This window comes from Oncorhynchus mykiss, chromosome 7 (genome assembly GCF_057628025.1).
Source record: "Oncorhynchus mykiss isolate SJ-2025 chromosome 7, ASM5762802v1, whole genome shotgun sequence".
Lineage (NCBI taxonomy): Eukaryota > Metazoa > Chordata > Actinopteri > Salmoniformes > Salmonidae > Oncorhynchus > Oncorhynchus mykiss.
The window spans coordinates 72,532,681-72,550,898 of record NC_143028.1 but is presented as its reverse complement, the minus strand read 5'-3'; the positions used below and the strand labels follow the sequence as shown (position 1 = coordinate 72,550,898).

Sequence of the window (18,218 nt, the reverse complement as noted above, 5' to 3'; positions counted from 1 at the left end):
GGTGGAGCTGCTGTTGGAGGTTCGATGAGACAGAGGAGAATAGTTAGCTGCGGTTGCTAGTTGGAGACGGTATAGACGAAGGACAGGTTAGCTGTGGTCGCTAGTAGGAGATGCTAATGAGAAGCTGCTAAATAAGGCGAATGCTTTTAGACTGCATATCTGTGTTGAATAGCATATCTGGACTGCACTTCATTCAATTCCACAAAATGGCTTGAATAGTGAGTGGAATGAAAACATGAACGTTTCATTACATGAGAAGGCAATAGATGGACCTGGCATTAGAACATCAACACACGAAAGGAATTTCTTTCAATAGTTCTGTCAGAGACCTCTATGGTTATCTATTGTATTACTATAGTATTGTGGTATTTTGTATTGTATTATTATGGAATTGCTAGGGTATGTCTAGGGCCTTTCTTAGCGTGGTGCCAACCTGGGGAGGCGGCTGGTCTGCGAGGGGTGGGTGGAGGAGGACGAGCAGGTCTGGGGGGGCGTGTGGACTTGGAGCCCCCTGGGGATGGGGCGGGAGACCCCGTGCAGTTGATCTCGTGGCCATTGGGGATGATCACCCAGTCCTCTGTAGAGTCACTGGAAGGTGACGTGTCTCTGCTGGACCTGGCGGGTATGACATCACCAAAAGTCTAAATAAATTGCATGCAGCACAGTCAATTACTTTTTGTTTGCCGTTTTGGCTGTAGGTAGTGCCTCCTACTTTTTGGTGGTCAAAACGTTTTATCTACTACTGCTACTACTACTGCTACCATCATCATTACTACTACTACCACCATCATCATTACTACTACTACCACCCCCACTAGTACTTTTATTTTACAATACACACATACCGGAGGATCACATCACTGACATCAGCAAACATGACACTACAAAACTAAATCTAATCAAAAAACATATGAACAATATAAGTATTTACATACTGTCAAGAGTTATCATGAAAAATAAAAAATGTCCACCCCCTTCTTCCTTACCAAGAAAGTACATTGCTTAGGATCAATAATTGACCCTAAAGTCCTTTGATAAGATCTTTGCAATCAGCAAGCAGTTCTCTGGACATCCCAGTGCAGAGACAGTTGCAATGTTTTTTGTAAAACGATATATTCATATCGGGAAAAATGCAATTAACATCGATTTAAACTTGACATATCGGTGCCCATCTCTAGTATTCACAATGGACAGAAGATATGCTAGTGTGACTGAGTAATATCATAAAAGTATTTTGCCGACTCACACTAAATCTCCCCCCCCAAAAGTCAAGTATTCACTCAGAGAACTTACAGAAGACATACAATATAGTATTATTAAAACATGATACCTGTTGCCTCCATCTTCGTTCTGCCTCGCGTCCCTGTTGGGAGCAGTAGCTGCTGAAAAAGAAAACCATCAACATCAAGCATTCAAACCCAAACAGAATACAATTCATCTAGTGAAATGTATTAATCACATCATCCTCAATTGGGATCGGCGCGACTACTCAGGTTTGTACAAATGTAACTATTTAGCAGGTTATATTTATAAGCATTGACAAAATGAACAACAAAAACATGTGCTTATTGCTTGTGGAGTACGTCAAGTGCAGTATTAAAATAATGTACAATGTCCTTTTCAGTTGCATCCGAAAAAAACTAAATTGGAATAACCAATAGTATACACCAATTTTTTTTGCCTCAAACACCGACACTTTACCCTGCCCATCCCTAATCCTCACCATGGTCTCTCTCTGCAGAGGCAAAGGTCTCTGGGTCCACCTGCACGCCATCCAGACAGATGGACAGGTCTCCCACCACGTCTGTGTTGTCCTGGTCTGAACACAGCTGTAAGATCTGCACCACCTCAGAGACTGACAGACATACAGACACACAGAAGGACAGACACACGCGTAGATGCTAGTTTATAAACAGAGTGTAAACATGGATGGATCAGCTTGAATTCTAGCCTTGATGTATCCCGTCTAATATCAGAAATATAACTTGTGTTCCTGAAAAGCGATGGCTGGGATAACATGCACGATATGCATGTATTGACCATCTACACAGAGTATAGCAAACATTAGCAACACCTTCCTAATATTGAGTTGCACCCCCTTTTGCCCTCAAACCAGCCTCAATTCGTTGAGGCATAGACTCTACAAGGTGTCAAAAGCGTTCTACAGGGATGCTGGCCCATGTTGACTCCAATGCTTCCCAGTTAGCTGCATATCCTTTGGGTGGTGGGCCATTCTTGATAAACACGGGAAATGGTTGAGTGTGACAAACTGGTGCGCCTGGCACCTATTACCATATCCCGTTCAAAGGCACTTGAATTTTTTGTCTTGCCCATTGACCCTCTGAATGGCACACAATCCATGTCTCAATAGTCTCAAGGCTTAAAAATCCTTCTTTAACCTCTCTGGTTTAAGTGGATTTAACAAGTGACATCAATAAGGGATCATAGCTTTCACCTGGTCAGTCTTTCATTGAAAGAGGAAGTGTTCCTAATGATTTGTACACTCAGTGAATATTATTATTTAATCAGTAGCATATTTGGTCACCTACATAGGAGGTGCACTTCTGTGTGTCTTTGACCCCTGATTGTAGTGCAGGAATTAATTAATATATCTTTGAGGGTCACATGGGCAGCACGTCGACCATGACTGAAAGGACTCATTCTATTGGCAAAGTAAGCCCATTCATATGCTTGAGTTAAAAGTCAAGTGCCGCCTCGAATACCAGCTGTGGCGAGAGCCGCCCTCGAATTCCAGCTGAGGCGAGAGCCGCCCTCGAATTCCAGCTGAGGCGAGAGCCGCCCTCGAATTCCAGCTGAGGCGAGAGCCGCCCTCGAATTCCAGCTGAGGCGAGAGCCGCCCTCGAATTCCAGCTGAGGCGAGAGCCGCCCTCGAATTCCAGCTGAGGCGAGAGCCGCCCTCGAATTCCAGCTGAGGCGAGAGCCGCCCTCGAATTCCAGCTGAGGCGAGAGCTGTCTCACAAAGAATACCAGACATGAAGTAGTGGATTAGAGCAGGAGTGTTAAACTCTTCCATGGAGGGCAGAGTGTACTGGTTGTTGTTAGTTATTTTCAATGCGTGTCCAATTAAGACCTAGGTGAAAGGAGTTCTTAACTTTAGAAAACTTTGTGATCAAATGCACATCCTTAAAGAAACGTAGGTGCTGGGCTAAGGAAGTACTGCAAAAAAAACAGGTTGAGGACCTGGTGAAGATCGAAACGTTGTCAATAAACTGCTTACTGGGAGCTGTACTGCGGCTACCCTCTGCTCCAGCCTCTACAACATAGTGTGTGTGTGTGTGTGTGTGTGTGTATATATATATATATATTCTTTTTTTTAAATATATATTTAAGCAACAAGACCCGAGGGGGTGTGGTATATGGCCAACATACCACGGCTAAGGGCTGTTCTTAAGCACAACGCAACGCAGAGTGCCCATACACAGCCCTTAGCCGTGGTATATTAGCCATATACCACAAACCCCTGAGGTGCCTTACTGCTATTATAAACTGGTTACCAACATAATTAGAGCAGGAAAAACAAATGCTTGTGTCATACCCTGGGTATACCACAGCTGTCAGTCAATCAGCATTCATGGTTCAAACCACCCAGTTTATAAATATATATTTATATCAGAGGGATTGGGAAAAAAAGCAGAAGACACATTTCTACCTAGTATGGATTAATAAAGTATACCTTATCTACCTGTATCTTAAAGGTGATAATTGGGAGCAAATTCAGTGCGCGGAACACTTGTGGAATATTCTATTCAAGTGAGAGAGACTGTCATTTCTTCAAACAATTATCTTTAAACAATATCGATTAATTATTGCAATAATGAAACCAGTCAGCCCAACAGCTGAGCAACCTAACTGAAAATTAAAAAAACTGATACTATATAGGACCGAAAAATGCTTAGTCCGACTGGTTCCATCTCCCACAAGCCACCTTGGTTATCTACACAGGATGGTGTTTTACCCCCAACCCGGCTTATTTTCCCAGATGCCAGGAAGAAGAGACAATGAGGCATTGTTCTAAACTCTCTCCAGGCTCTCTATCGCGGGTCACACACACACACACATGTCATCTTGTCTACGGAACGCCCGCATTTAGGTTTTTATCACCATCTCTAGCAGACTAACTGCAGGAAGATAGAGTGGAAAGCATCTCTTTTCAGAAACACATAATTAAATAAATTATATCTATGCCTTCCTATTAATATCAAACAAACCAGGTAAACACGTCATTTTTCTATCACACACTCGTTTTAGCTATATTCAGTTAGCAGCCACTGCTAAATCGCCTCTGCTATTTTTCTACTATTTCTTCAACTTCCTTCAAATTGAAATAACATAATTGCACTATCCCTTTAAGATTAGAGTTACAGTACAACATACACAAAAGTATGTGGACATCCCATCAAATTAACGGATTAAGCTATTTCAGCCACACCTATTGCTGGCAGGTGTATACAATCGAGCACACAGTCATGCAATCTCCATAGACAAACATTGGCAGTAGAATGGCCTCGCTGAAGAGCTCAGTGACTTTCAAAGTGGCACCATCATAGGATGCCACGTTTCCAACAAGACAGTTCTTCAAATTTCTGCCCTGCTAGAGCTGCCCTGGTCAACTGTAAGTGCTGTTATTATGAATTGGAAATGTCTAGGAGCAACAACGGCACAGCCCGAAGTGGTAGGCTACACAAACTCACAGAATGGGACCGTCGAGTGCTGAAGGGCGGAAAAATAGTCTGTCCTCGGTTACAAAACTTACTACAGAGTTCCAAAATTCCTCTGGAAACAACGTCAGCACAATAACTGTTTGTCAGCAGCTTCATGAAATGGGTTTCCATGGCTCAGCAGCCACACACAAGCCTAAGATCACCAATGCACAATGCCAAGCGTCAGCTGGAGTGGTGTAAAGCGCGCCGCCATTGGACTCTGGAGCAGTGGAAACCAACTCCATATCAATGACCATGATTTTGGAATGAGATGTTCGACGAGCAAGTGTCCACATACTTTTGGTCATGTAGTGTATAGTAAGAAGTGGTGTGAATGAGAGCCACCGCTTGCTCCTCATCTCCCTACAGTGCAGTGGCACGCATCAGTTATATTACAGAGGACTATTTGTAAATATGACAACCACTTACTGCAAAGCTCTTGTATATGTTGTTATACACTTTTCCGCTATCAAAAAGTCACAGAGATTTCATATAATCACATTTAATACTACCTGCTCCGTGCCTCATCAGGAGAAGAGAATGAACTCACGTTTCATATCATTGGACTTGAGGGTTTCACTCATGTCCAATGTGGCCACGCCCAATAGGAAGTCGGCCTTCAGCGTCTGATGACTCCATACCCGGAAAATGAGCTTACTGAAAGGTGTGACAATTCTGTGTAGAGGGTGGAAAACATTTGTTTACGGTTTCACTACTGTACTTAGTAGGCTATACAACAATAGACCAGGAGACGACATGCAATTCTTGGTGACAGGGCTAAACAATTACACTATTATAAAGGAATGAGTTAAACACATAAACAATAACGAGATCACTGTGGGCCAGTTTCCCAGATACGGATTACACCTACGGACTAAGAAGCACTTCCATGGAGAATCTCTGAGCGTATTAGTCAAGACTATGAATGAGAAATGCACTATAGGCCTATATGCTAAATAAATATACATGCGAATATAAATTTGTCAGAGGAAGGCGGTGTCAGAGGTAGGCCTTAAAAATGGTCAAAAACTCCAGCCAGCCAAGTCAAAGTATGTTCTCTCTGCTACCGCACGGCAAGAAGTCCCAGAGCGCCAAGTTGGGACCTGAACAGCTTCTACCCCCAAGCCTTAAGACTGCTGAACAGTTCATCAAAATGTCTACCCGGACTATCTGCATTAACCTCCAGAATTGTGTTATATGTATATATTATTTTACATTGACATTCTTGCACTGGCTCTATACACACACCCACTGGACCCTACCCACACACACTACATAAACTCACACATAAAGACAAGCATATTGACACCACACACACACGACAGTTTATATGCATCCCATTGCCTTGTCACTTTATCCCTACCTACATGTACATATTACCTCAACTACCTTGTACCCCTGCACAGTGACTTGATTACTGGTACTCCTTGTATATAGCCTCATTACTGTTATTTTATTATGTTAATACTTCGATTTTGTTAGCTAATCTCTTTTTACTACATTGTTGGGAAAGGGCTCATAATTAAGCATTTCACGGTCAAGTCCACACCTGTTGTATTCGGCGCAAGTGACAAATAACATTTGACTTGAAATGCAAATAGGTATTACCGTAGCTACTTACACTGTGAGTGACTGCTTCCATTTGGGGGTGTGGGTGTTGTTGCATTTCTCAGTCTTCTTCGACTGGTCGTCCACAGCCACCTCCACGTACGGACTGGGGCCAAACCAGTTCTTTTTGTTCTCCTTCAGTTTGGCCGACAGAACTGCATGCCATAAAATACACAAATCATGTCATGGTAAGAGATTCTAGTGAACACTGTTATAAGTCACGGAAGTTAGCCATAGAAATAAACCACAGAACGGAAATGTGAGATCCATGTTCACATTGCCTCATTGACCCACCACTGTAGCCTAAGCACTACCTCTGTTTAGAACGATTCTTTAGCCTAGTTGGTTTACTGTACATCCTACTATGTTTGTTATTGATATATATTTCAACCACTGAAAAAAATAAGAAAATAAAGTTATTCTATTCCATCTATACTCTATAAATACCTGATAAATTCATAGTCTGTACCATCAGCTAGGCCTATGGAGAACAAGCACCCGCCAGTCCCGTTAAAAAGCGCATTCTACAGCTTCGGGTGTCAGTGGCTTATTATTTAATTTAGGATTATTAGTAGAATCTCGATTATCTGAAGCCAGCTTCTTCCTGAGGTCCGCCACATAATGAAAAAGACTAAATAGTAAGGTCAAAACTCACCAGTGACTTGAAGTTGTGCCTTCATAGTTCAGCCATTAACACTGCAGCATGCTATGGCTATGACATGAACTGCAAAGAAAGAAAACGTGACATCACATGTAAACATTAAGAGACAAGAAACACGGCTATAGTGCAGGTGTCCTGGTTTACATAAGGGTTTATCTATAGTACAAGTTTCCTGGTTTACATCCTACTGTACCCAATGGAATGTTTAAACAGACTCCTGCACTTATGCCTAGAACACTATAACAAACCCATGGAGACTTAAGCAAAACAAGGAAGTAAAATGCTATCGGGATAGATTACCGCCTGGTACGGCAACTGCTCCGCCCACAACCGTAAGGCTCTCCAGAGGGTAGTGAGGCACAACGCATCACCGGCCCTCCAGGACACTTACACCACCCGATGTCACAGGAAGGTCATAAAGACCATCAAGGACAACAACCACCCGAGCCACTGCCTGTTCACCCCGCTATCATCCAGAAGGTGAGGACAGTACAGGTGCATCAAAGCAGGGACCGAGAGACTGAAAAACAGCTTCTATCTCTAGGCCATCAGACTGTTAAACAGCCACCACCAACATTGAGTGGCTGCTGCCAACACACTGATTCAACTCCAGCCACTTTAATAATGGGAATTGATGGGAATTGATGTAAAATATATCACTGGTCACTTTAAACAATGCTACTTAATATTATGTTTACATACCCTACATTATTCATCTCATATGTATTTGTATATACTGTACTCTATATCATCTACTGCATCTTTATGTAATACATGTATCACTAGCTACTTTAAACTGTGCCACTTTGTTTACATTACTCATCTCATATGTATATACTGTACTCGATACCATCTACTGTATCTTGCCTATGCCGTTCTGTACCATCACTCATTCATATCTTTATGTACATAATCTTTATCCCTTTACACTTGTGTGTATAAGGTAGTAGTTTTGGAATTGTTAGGTTAGATTACTCGTTGGTTATTACTGCATTGTCGGAACTAGAAGCACAAGCATTTCACTACACTCACATTAACATCTACTAACCATGTGTATGTGACAAATACATTTGATTTGATTTGAAATGCATGCGCATGCGACTTTCTAATGCAATTGTCAGATTTAGCCTAAAGTAGCCTTGCCATCGAGGGTTGGCCAGTTTGGTCATCTGCACGGCGTAACCATGTAAAAGACAGTGTAAACTTGCAATCTGCTAACTGTGTCAACAAGTTAATTAATGTCTAATACTGTCCACACCACTGAAACAAGAAACAATCATTGCAAAGTAAAAAACAAACAATTATTTTACCTTTATTTAACCAGGTAGGCCAGTTGAGAACAAGTTCTCATTTACAACTGCGACTTGGCCAAGATAAAGCAAAGCAGTGCGACAAAACAACACAGAGTAACACAAACAAATGTACAGTCAATAACACAATAGAAAAATCTATGTACAGTGTGTGCAAATGTAGAAGAGTAGGGAGGTAAGGCAATAAATAGGCCATAGAGGCAAAATAATTACAATTTAGCATTTACACTGGAGTGATAGACATGCAGATGATGTGCAAGTAGAGATACTGGGGTGCAAAAGAGCAAGATGATAAGTAATAATGTGGGGATGAGGTAGTTGGGTGTGCCATTTACACATTGGCTGTGTAGAGGTACAGTATAACATAATTATACTGGTGCATAGAGTTGTATGGCTTGTTTAACTTTGCAATCATTCGTTTTTGATTGGCATACATTTTAAAGTAAAAAATCTGAGTCTGCATCTGTTACAATGGAATTGCCCTAAAGCAGGTTGGAGCAGTCTAAAAAAATCCTATATCTGCTAATCATCAATGCAGTGATCGCGAATTGAAAATAATGTAGGAAAACAATGACAAATGTATAGGATATTGCAATATAACCCAAATGCTTTAGACGAAATGTTAATATCTGTTTGATAACATGTTTGGAATGACAATGGGTCCCACAGGGACCAGAACAAGATTGTCTCAAAATAGGGCTGTCCCCTCACCTAATTTATTTACTAGCTACTGTAACCTGCTTAATTGCTTGATTCAAGGCAAATGACTCTTCCCTTGGTTTCTTAACTACCCCACAACCACAGTCAATTAAGTCAAGCTCAGAAGCTACCATAAATTCCATAACTGCAAACAGTAAATCTGACATTACATAAATCAGCTAGCTACTGCTCTTATTAACTCAAATGCTGACTAGTAAATTTGCTAGGTATTGTTTGTTTTAGGGAATAGGTAGCTAGCTTGCTAGCTAATCCAAGTTTTTGTGCAAGGTCTAATATGGTTGTATTTTGCTAGCTAGCTAATGTTAGCTATCTACGTTAAGTAGTAAAAGTATTTTAGCTACCTAGCTGCCCTGTACGTAGCTAGCTATTCTTTCAATACTTTCAAAAATCATAAAAGGTAGCTAACACAATTTATAAATTACTTCTACATGGAAAGGGAGCGACATAAAAGGGAAATGGCAAGAGAAAATTGACAGGGAAGATTTCAATAACAATCCCAGGACCCTGAAAGGAGGCCAAACAACAAGCTAGTAACTTACCTAGCTAAATCCACATAGCAGCTAGCTATAACAACTCTGGTAGCCATCTAGCTGTTAGCTTCACAACATAAAACAATCACTAGTTAACTACACTCTTGATGTGCATAACTATGTTAATAATTAACTACTTGGTCAGTAGGATGTGTCGTGAAGGTTTGCACAGGTTTGCTCGCTTTGAATATCGATGTCACTTAGGGTAGCTAACGTTAGCTAGCTCACCTATCTAACCATCTACGGATATCTTTGAAAATTGACAATTCCTCCATATAAAACGATTGGATTACATCTTACCCATATCAGAGGGCAGCAAATGTTTCTGTAAATGTCCTTCTTACGCCGACCAAGGAATATGGATGGTAAACAACGTCTCAGAAAAACTACAAAAGCTGTATGACAAGTACCACTCGGTCTGAATTTCTTCCTGACCGTGTCATGTGACTAACGACAGAAGTGGTAAACCCATATACGTCACGGTTGCTATAAAACGGAAGGTTCCGTTTAGAACGTTTTCTCATCACCAAATATGGTACTGAGAGGAAGTCTTGTCGCGAGTACTGATAAACTGAGGATGGAACTAGGTGATACTGGGCCAACATTCTGCTAATTTTCTCATCTATGAAACATCTGATCTCAATGCACAGTGCACTACGTTTTATAGACATGACACTTTGCCAAAGTTTGAAACAATTGCGTTGTTTGGAGTGCAACGTCGAATTGAGTTTCTGCACATGCGAACTTCACAGATAAGGCGTTCCCCTTCTGAAATATGCAAATACATAATTCAACGAGCCAATGGGATCTCGCTAGCTTGTGCTTGGCCTGTTTTCCCCACAATGCTTAATTTGCTTCCACTGTAAACGACACAGGTTAACTATCTTGGGTCAGTTATAAATATATTTGACGTAGTAGGCCAAGTATGTATATAGACAGGAATAGTAATGGCGTCTTTTTGTAGGCACTTACTCCGCTGGACAATGCCCATGAATAAAATTAATGGTGTTTTTGTAATGTTTTTAGATAAACGCCGAAAATAAGGTATGTGGTAAACACAGGCTTATGAGAGTTTATGCGTTTTGTTCTATGAGATTATCTTCATCAGCTAACTACACTTTCAGAATTTGTAAGATGTTTTTGTAATAATAAAACAAACGATAAAGCCTTCATAATTCATAAAGGTAATGTTAACTGACTGCTATTATCTCATAGAACAAAACGTATAAGATCTCCTAAGCCTGTGTTCACCTCAGACCTTATTTCCGGCTTTAATTCCAAACTCCTATGGTCATTTATTTCAGGGTTTTAGGAGTACAAGCTGGCCTGCTCTATTGCATTTTATGTAAGGGGCCGTTCGACATCGCAGCCGACTTTAAAGGAGAGTTGGGACTGAATGATCTACAGATCTTGCACCCTAAATAACTATACAATATTTTTGTCGATTAGTCAGTCACAATTTACCCATGATACATCAAGGTTGTGATGCTCTCGAGCACCAATCATTTCAAGAAATGTGAGATTCTCTCCCAAAATATAAATACCCCAAAATATTTTGATACATTGAAACAAAATGTTGTGGGAGATTTTAAAAAGTGTGTGAGTGTGTGACAGGGCACAGACCATAGTTTTAGTTAGTGTTTCCCCTGGGACTAGGGGTGAACATGTAAAATGTATAAAATAGCTTTTGTCACCAAAAGTCCAGTGCAGAGTTGGTGAAGTGTTTGCTGTGCAAGTGTATTTGTGTGAGAGCAACCATTTTAAGGGCTGTCTTGAAGATAATTGTTTGGTGATCAATTGTACTAAGAATGTAGGCTATGTGTTGAGCTTAATCACCAATGTTACTTTATTAAAGTTTAACAGTATTCACTGTTATCTATATTAAACACTTTTTTCTCTTTCATCTCCCCATTGTTATGTAGCTACCTTTAACCTAACACACACACACACACCCTGTGGTAGGACAGAAAATACTTGATGCCAGTGTGTACAGTACAGTACTTTGCTGCAGAGATACTAGTGGTACGCGGGTCAGCTGTTTGTTCAGGCACTTGCATTTGCTAATAACCCATCCGCAACCCCCGACTATATGTGATAAAGGGAAAACCTGAGGCCCACACCAAACCCTAAACCGCTAATATAGAAAATCAGCTGAAGGCTACAGTCAGAGACAATTTTTTGACGGGGGGGTGCAGGATTTTGTGTTGTTGCCTGATTTAGTATTGTCAAGAGGTTCGGACCTCTTGGTGTAGCAGTTGAGGTGTTGGCTAGAAAGTTACTTGACCTGGGTTTGAGTCCAGGTTGGGGCTACCCCCTGAATTCATTACATTTTTTTTACTTTGGCCAAGTGTAACATCTGCAAAACTTTCTCCACTTTGTTTGTAACATATTTTAGTTTTGGGTAACAGAAAACTGTATTGAGATTAAGGTTGCTGGATCAAATCTGTCGTTCTGCCCCTGAGCAAGGCAGTTACCCCACTGTTTCCTAGTAGGCCGTCATTGTATATAATAATTTTTTCAGAACTGATTTGCCTAGTTAAATAAAGGTAAAACAAATAATTAATCAAAGAGAACATTTGCATAATGTTGACCAAAATCATTCTCGCTCCATCTTATACTCTCGGCCATCGGGCTTCCTCTTATCACCAAATTTGGTAGTGAGTGGAAATGTCAACCGGATGCTTACATTTTTACGTCCGGTGAAATATCTGGCTCATTGTTCTGTGGGCATAGTCTATCATCACCAGCAGATGGCAATGTCAGGCACAATACATTGCTGATACACCTTTATAAGGGGAAGTGAAATAAATGTACATGCATTTCCTTTATTTTCAAGAGAAAATCTGTGTTTTGAGGTGAAATATGCAATTCATATTTAAATAAATGTAACCTATATGTAGAAGTAGTCCTAATTGTAATCCCATCCAACATCTGCATTGTAGGTTTATCAATTGTATTCTCTAAATTAGTTTGATATTGCCTGATTCTACTATTTTATAAGATGTATCTTGTAAAATGATGTTAATGCGCCACTTGGTATTTTTTCCTTCTCTTGCCTAGGAGGGATGCTCAACGAAGACACTGACCAATCAGCTCTCGAGAAGGTGGGTTACCTACCGCAGAAAGTTGCAGAGCGACATCACTGTTGGAGCACGGTTGCTTCGGTTTGACAGCACAGGGCGACACTTTTGAACACCCCCCCCCCCCCCCCAAAAACGGCATTTTCGAGCTATTAAAAGAAGCAGGTGTGTACAAGTTGGCTATACAACATCTTCCAAAATATTTAGAGATGTTGGCGTGCACGGAGATGATCACCATGTGCCTTCAGTCGGCAAAACAGAAGCACCTTCGCGCTCAGCAGCAGCCACTGCGTAGCCACGTTAATGGACTTCCAATTTTCAAAGATGTAAGTAATCTCGTCTTCGCGCTGATTGTTTCTGATAGCAGTGCGCGGATCTATCAATAAATTGAAATTATTTATTTACCTTTGAATGGTGTATATTCATTTAGGCTACAAGCATCTATATTTAGGAAGAAGGTAGCTAAATATGTATAGTTGCTAATTTCACATACACAATACAGAGCAATATTGTAAGCATGCATAACAACTATTGGGAATAATTTAACTGTGTGTGTGTGTGTGTGTGTGTGTGTGTGTGTGTGTGTGTGTGTGTGTGTGTGTGTGTGTGTGTGTGTGTGTGTGTGTGAGAGAGAGAGAGAGACTGTGTGTTTGAGGGATATAGGGAGAGGTACAGCTGCTGCCTCTGCATGATAAATTAAGCCTTCTCAGCTGGAGTGATTTTGGGACTGCTGTGGGGACCCCCCGAACACACACACACACACACACACACATCCTGTGGTAGGACAGAAAAGACTTGAGGCCAGTGTGTACAGTACAGTACTTTGCTGCAGAGATACTAGTGGTACGCGGGTCAGCTGTTTGTTCAGGCACCCGCACCTGCATTTGCTAATAACCCATCCGCAACCCCCGACTATATGTGATAAAGGGAAAACCTGAGGCCCACACCAGACCCTAAACCACTAATATAGAAAATCAGCTGAAGGCTACAGTCAGAGACAATTTTTTGACGGGGGGGTGCAGGATTTTGTGTTGTTGCCTGATTTAGATGTGTTTCTGCTTATACTGTAATTTCCAACATTTTGGTAAGCTATTTGTTAGTCAACTTGTCTATAATTATATACTTGCAGCTTCTCTTCTGTCAATATATGTTGCCCTAGAACAGCATTTCCCAAACTCGGGTCCTGACCTAGAATACTAAATAAACCCTTGCTCAACAGAATAATGTCATAAATTGATAGAACGAATGCTTCAATCAAAGGTGCTTCTTTAGGAACCGGGGATAAAAAACTGGAAATGTTCAACAGACATCAGTTTGACCCGGTTGTAAGGAAATAAAAAGCTGTGAAAACGACCCAACGTGTTTCTAAGCTTTCAGTTGGGCTTGGGTGCATATTTTATGTGGTTGAAATACTATCAGTTGGGCTTGGGTGCATATTTTATGTGGTTGAAATACTATCAGTTTTTATGATGCTGATAAAACCACCTCTACAGTCGGTCTCTAACTGCACATTCACATTCTCTCAAGATACTGAAAGAAATAAATCATATTTTTCCACTCCTGTTCCTGTGTCAAAATGTTGCCTACATTTGGTGTAGGCCTATCATTTCACTGCAATAACTGCTTAATTCTGCAGGAGTTAATATTAAGGCTATGTGAGAGGTTATAGGACTATATTTGGTGTCCAGATTTCAGTTTCCATTTAACCCATCTGAACAGTAGGCTACAGTTCCCTGACGTGCCATGGGCCTATTTGAACTCCTCTTCTTGTGACTGTCAAATTTGCACCTCGCAATCGTCACACAACAAAGCCGGCACTGCTATCATCCTCTTTTACCCCTTCGCCAAAACTTTCCCAAATCTTAGGCTACTTTTCTGTCCCTACCTACACTTTAACTCTCCATTTTGCAGCTTTTCTCTTATTGAATTAATCTCTGACATTGTCCTTTTTGCCTCCATGGATCGATCAACCCACCCTCCACCCACCCTTCATCCACACAGTATTTCATGACCCTAAACCCACCCGCGCTGCGGATATAACCGCGGGGACTGCAGGTTATGAGTCAACCCACCCATCACTACCAGTGTGTACTGTACAGTGCGTTGATACAGAAACCTGCAAGCTAACCCATTTCTCAAGTCCCTACCCATCACACCCAGGTTGGTTGTCATTAGTGATGGGGGGGAAAATCGACAGTTACACATCAGGATATACAATCTACACACAATACCTCATAATGACAAAGCAAAAACAGGACTTTAGAATTTTTTACAAATGTATTAAAAATAAAAACTGATATCACATAAGAATTCAGACCCTTTACTCAGTATATTGTGGAAGCACCTTTGGCAGCGATTACAGCTTTAAGACTTCTTCGGAATGAGGCTACAAGTTTGGTACACCTGTATTTGGGGAGTTTCTTCCATTCTTCTCTGCAGATCCTATCAAGCTCTGTCAAGTTGGATGGGGAGCGTCGCTGCACAGAAATGTTCAGGTCTCTCCAGAGATGTTCGATCGGGTTCAAGTCCGGGCTCTGGCTGGGCCACTCAAGGACATTCAGAGACTTGTCACGAAGTCACTCCTGCATTGTCTTGGCTGTGTGCTTAGGATCGTTGTCCTGTTGGAAAGTGAACCTTCGCCCCCAGTCTGAGGTCTTGAGCACTCTGGAGGAGGTTTTCATCAAGGATTATCTCTGCACTTTGCTCCTTTCATCTTTCCCTCGATCCTGACTAGTTTCCCAGCCCATGCTGCTGAAAAACATCCCCACAGCATAATTCTGCCACCACCATGCTTCACTGTAGGGATCGTGCCAGTTTTCCTCCAGATGTGATGCTTGGCATTCTGACCAAAGAGTTCAATCTTGGTTTCATCAGACCAGAGAATATTGTTTCTCATGCTCGTGAGAGTCCTTTAGGTGCCGTTTGTAAAACTCCAAGCAGGCTGTCATGTGCCTTTTACTGAGGAGTTGCTTCCGTCTGGCCACTCTACAATAAAGGCCTGATTGGTGGAGTGCTGCAGAGATGGTTGTCCTTCTGGAAGGTTCTCACATCTCCACAGACGAACTCCGGAGCTCTGTCAGAGTGACCATCAGGTTCTTGGTCACCTCTTTGACCAAGACCCCGATTGCTCAGTTTGGCTGCTCTAGGAAGAGTCTTGGTGGTTCCAAACTTATTCCCTTTAAGAATGATGGAAGCTACTGTGTTCTTTCCAAATTAATTGAATTTACCACAGGTAGACTCCGATCAAGTTGTAGAAACATCTCAAGGATGATCAATGGAAACAGAGTGCTATGAGACTCGAAATTGAGCTCAGGTGCAAAGGGTCTGAATACTAAATAAAGGACAGTTGAAGTCAGAAGTTTACATACACCTTAGCCAAATACATTTAAACTCAGTTTTTCACAATTCCTGACATTTAATCCCAGTAAAAATCCTGGGGCTTATGTCAGTTAGGATCACCACTTTATTTTAAGAATGAGAAATGTCAGAATAATAGTAGCGAGAATGATTTAGTTCAGCTTTTATTTCTTTCATCACATTCCCAGTGGGTCAGAAGTTTACATACACTCAATTAGAATTTGGTAGCATTGCCTTTAAATTGTTTAACTTGGGTCAAATGTTTCAGTTAGCCTTCCACAAGCTTCCCACAATACGTTGTGTGAATTTTGGTCCATTCCTCCTGACAGAGCTGGTGTAACTGAGTCAGGTTTGTAGGCCTCCTTGCTCACACATGCTTTTTCAGTTCTATGGGATTAAGGTCAGGGCTTTGTGATGGCCACTCCAATACCTTGACTTTGTTATCCTTAAGCCATTTTGCCACAACGTTGGAAGTATGCTTGGGGTCCATTTGTCCATTTGGAGGACCCATGTGCGATCAAGCTTTAACTTCCTGACTGATGTCTTGAGATGTTGCTTCAATATATCCACATAATTTTCCTGCCTCATGATGCCATCTATTTTGTGAAGTGCACCAGTCCCTCCTGTAGCAAAGCACCCCCACAACATGATGCTGCCACCCCCCGTGCTTCAAGGTTGGGATGGTGTTCTTCGGCTTGCAAGCATCCCCATTTTTCTTCCAAACATAACAATGGTCAATATGGCCAAACAGTTATTTTTTTGTTTCATCAGACCAGAGGACATTTGTCCAAAAAGTAAAAGCTTTGTCCCCATGTGCAGTTGCAAACCGTAGTCTGGCTTTTTTATGGCGGTTTTGGAGCAGTGGCTTCTTCCTTGCTGAGCGGCCTTTCAGTTTATGTCGATTTTTGGACTTGTTTTACTGTGGATATAGATACTTTTTTACCTGTTTCCTCCAGCATCTTCACAAGGTCATTTGCTGCTGTTCTGGGATTGAGTTGTACTTTTCGCACCAAAGTACGTTCATCTCTAGGAGACAGGACACGTCTCCTTCCTGAGCGGAATGACAGCTGCGTGGTCCCATGGTGTTTATAGTTTATACTTGCGTACTATCGTTTGTACAGATGAACGTGGTACCTTCAGGCGTTTAGAAATTGCTCCCAAGGATGAACCAGACTTGTGGAGGTCTACGTTTTTTTTTCTGAGGTCTTAGCTGATTTCCTTTGATTTTCCCATGATTTTCCCGTCAAGCAAGAGTCACTGAGTTTGAAGGTAGGCCTTGTAATACATCCACAGGTACACCTCCAATTGACTCAAATGATGTAAATTAGCCTGTCAGAAGCTTCTAAAGCCATGACATCATTTTCTGGAATTTTCCAAGCTGTTTAAAGATACATTAAGTTGACTGTATATAAACTTCTGACCTACTGGAATTGTGATACAGTTAATTATAAGTGAAATAATCTGTCTGTAAACAATTGTTGGAAAAAATACTTGCCAAAACTATAGTTTGTTAACAAGAAATTTGTGGGGTGGTTGAAAAACAAGTTTTAATGATTCAAACCTAAGTGTATGTAAACTTCCGACTTCAACTGTAATTCAATTTGACATTTTTTATAAATCTGTAGATATTTATAAAAAACAGTTTTTCGCTTTGCCATTATGGGGTATTGTGTGTAGATTGATGACAACATTTTTATTTAATCAATGTTAGAATAAGGCTGTAACGTAACGAAATGTGCAAAAAGGGAAGGGGTCTGAATACTTTCCGAATGCACTGTATATATGTTGTTTTTGAAGGATCACTGCTTCCGTTGAGTGTCAACAACTCTGACAATCCCTTTGTACCTACTGTAGGCATGCACGAAAAGCTGTTTCAGGCAGAGCTTGATGCAATCAGAGATTTGAAGCAATTATGCAGAAGCTCCCTAGGAAGACTGCTAACATCCCATACTTATCCCTTTAAATACTGACAAACTGAAGCATCATAGTGGTTTCTATTGTCTGACAATCATGCATCCCTTGTTGGTTTGATTGTGAAAAGCTGTTTCTGCAGAGCTTGACGCAAGCTGAGATTTGAAGCAATTATGGAAAAGCTCCCTTGAAAGACTTCTGTTGACATCGGCTTGTAGAGTAACCTTGAGTACTAACACACTGAAGCTCGTGGCTTCTATTGTGTCGGTTGTACTGCATTGTTGGTTGGATGTTGTTGTTGGTTTGTTGTTTTTTTGGTT

At 41.2% G+C, this 18,218-nt stretch overlaps 2 protein-coding genes across 5 annotated transcripts in view; one reads left to right on the top strand and one right to left on the bottom strand.

Moving 5' to 3' along the window:
* The window catches only part of LOC110528544 (E3 ubiquitin-protein ligase Itchy), a 35,415-nt gene extending 25,375 nt beyond the window's left edge, over positions 1–10,040 (bottom strand). The window contains exons 1-7 of one of the 4 annotated variants that reach the window (XM_021610664.3): positions 9,851–10,040; positions 6,985–7,053; positions 6,343–6,484; positions 5,272–5,396; positions 1,724–1,855; positions 1,331–1,379; positions 434–615 (exon numbers count right to left, since the gene is read on the bottom strand). In XM_021610664.3, coding sequence (XP_021466339.3) covers positions 434–615; positions 1,331–1,379; positions 1,724–1,855; positions 5,272–5,396; positions 6,343–6,484; positions 6,985–7,009 — 655 coding nt within the window. In that variant the 5' untranslated portion in view covers positions 7,010–7,053; positions 9,851–10,040. Of the gene's footprint in view, positions 1–433; positions 616–1,330; positions 1,383–1,723; positions 1,856–5,271; positions 5,397–6,342; positions 6,485–6,984; positions 7,054–9,559; positions 9,753–9,850 lie in introns of those variants that run through there. The other 3 variants (XM_021610660.3, XM_021610661.3, XM_090241937.1) reach the window with 3 other exon arrangements.
* Positions 10,041–12,610: 2,570 nt separating this feature from the next.
* The window catches only part of necab3 (N-terminal EF-hand calcium binding protein 3), a 48,965-nt gene continuing 43,357 nt past the window's right edge, over positions 12,611–18,218 (top strand). Inside the window, exon 1 of the mRNA XM_036984132.2 lies at positions 12,611–12,956. Coding sequence (XP_036840027.2) covers positions 12,840–12,956 — 117 coding nt within the window. The 5' untranslated portion in view covers positions 12,611–12,839. The remainder of the gene's footprint in view (positions 12,957–18,218) is intronic.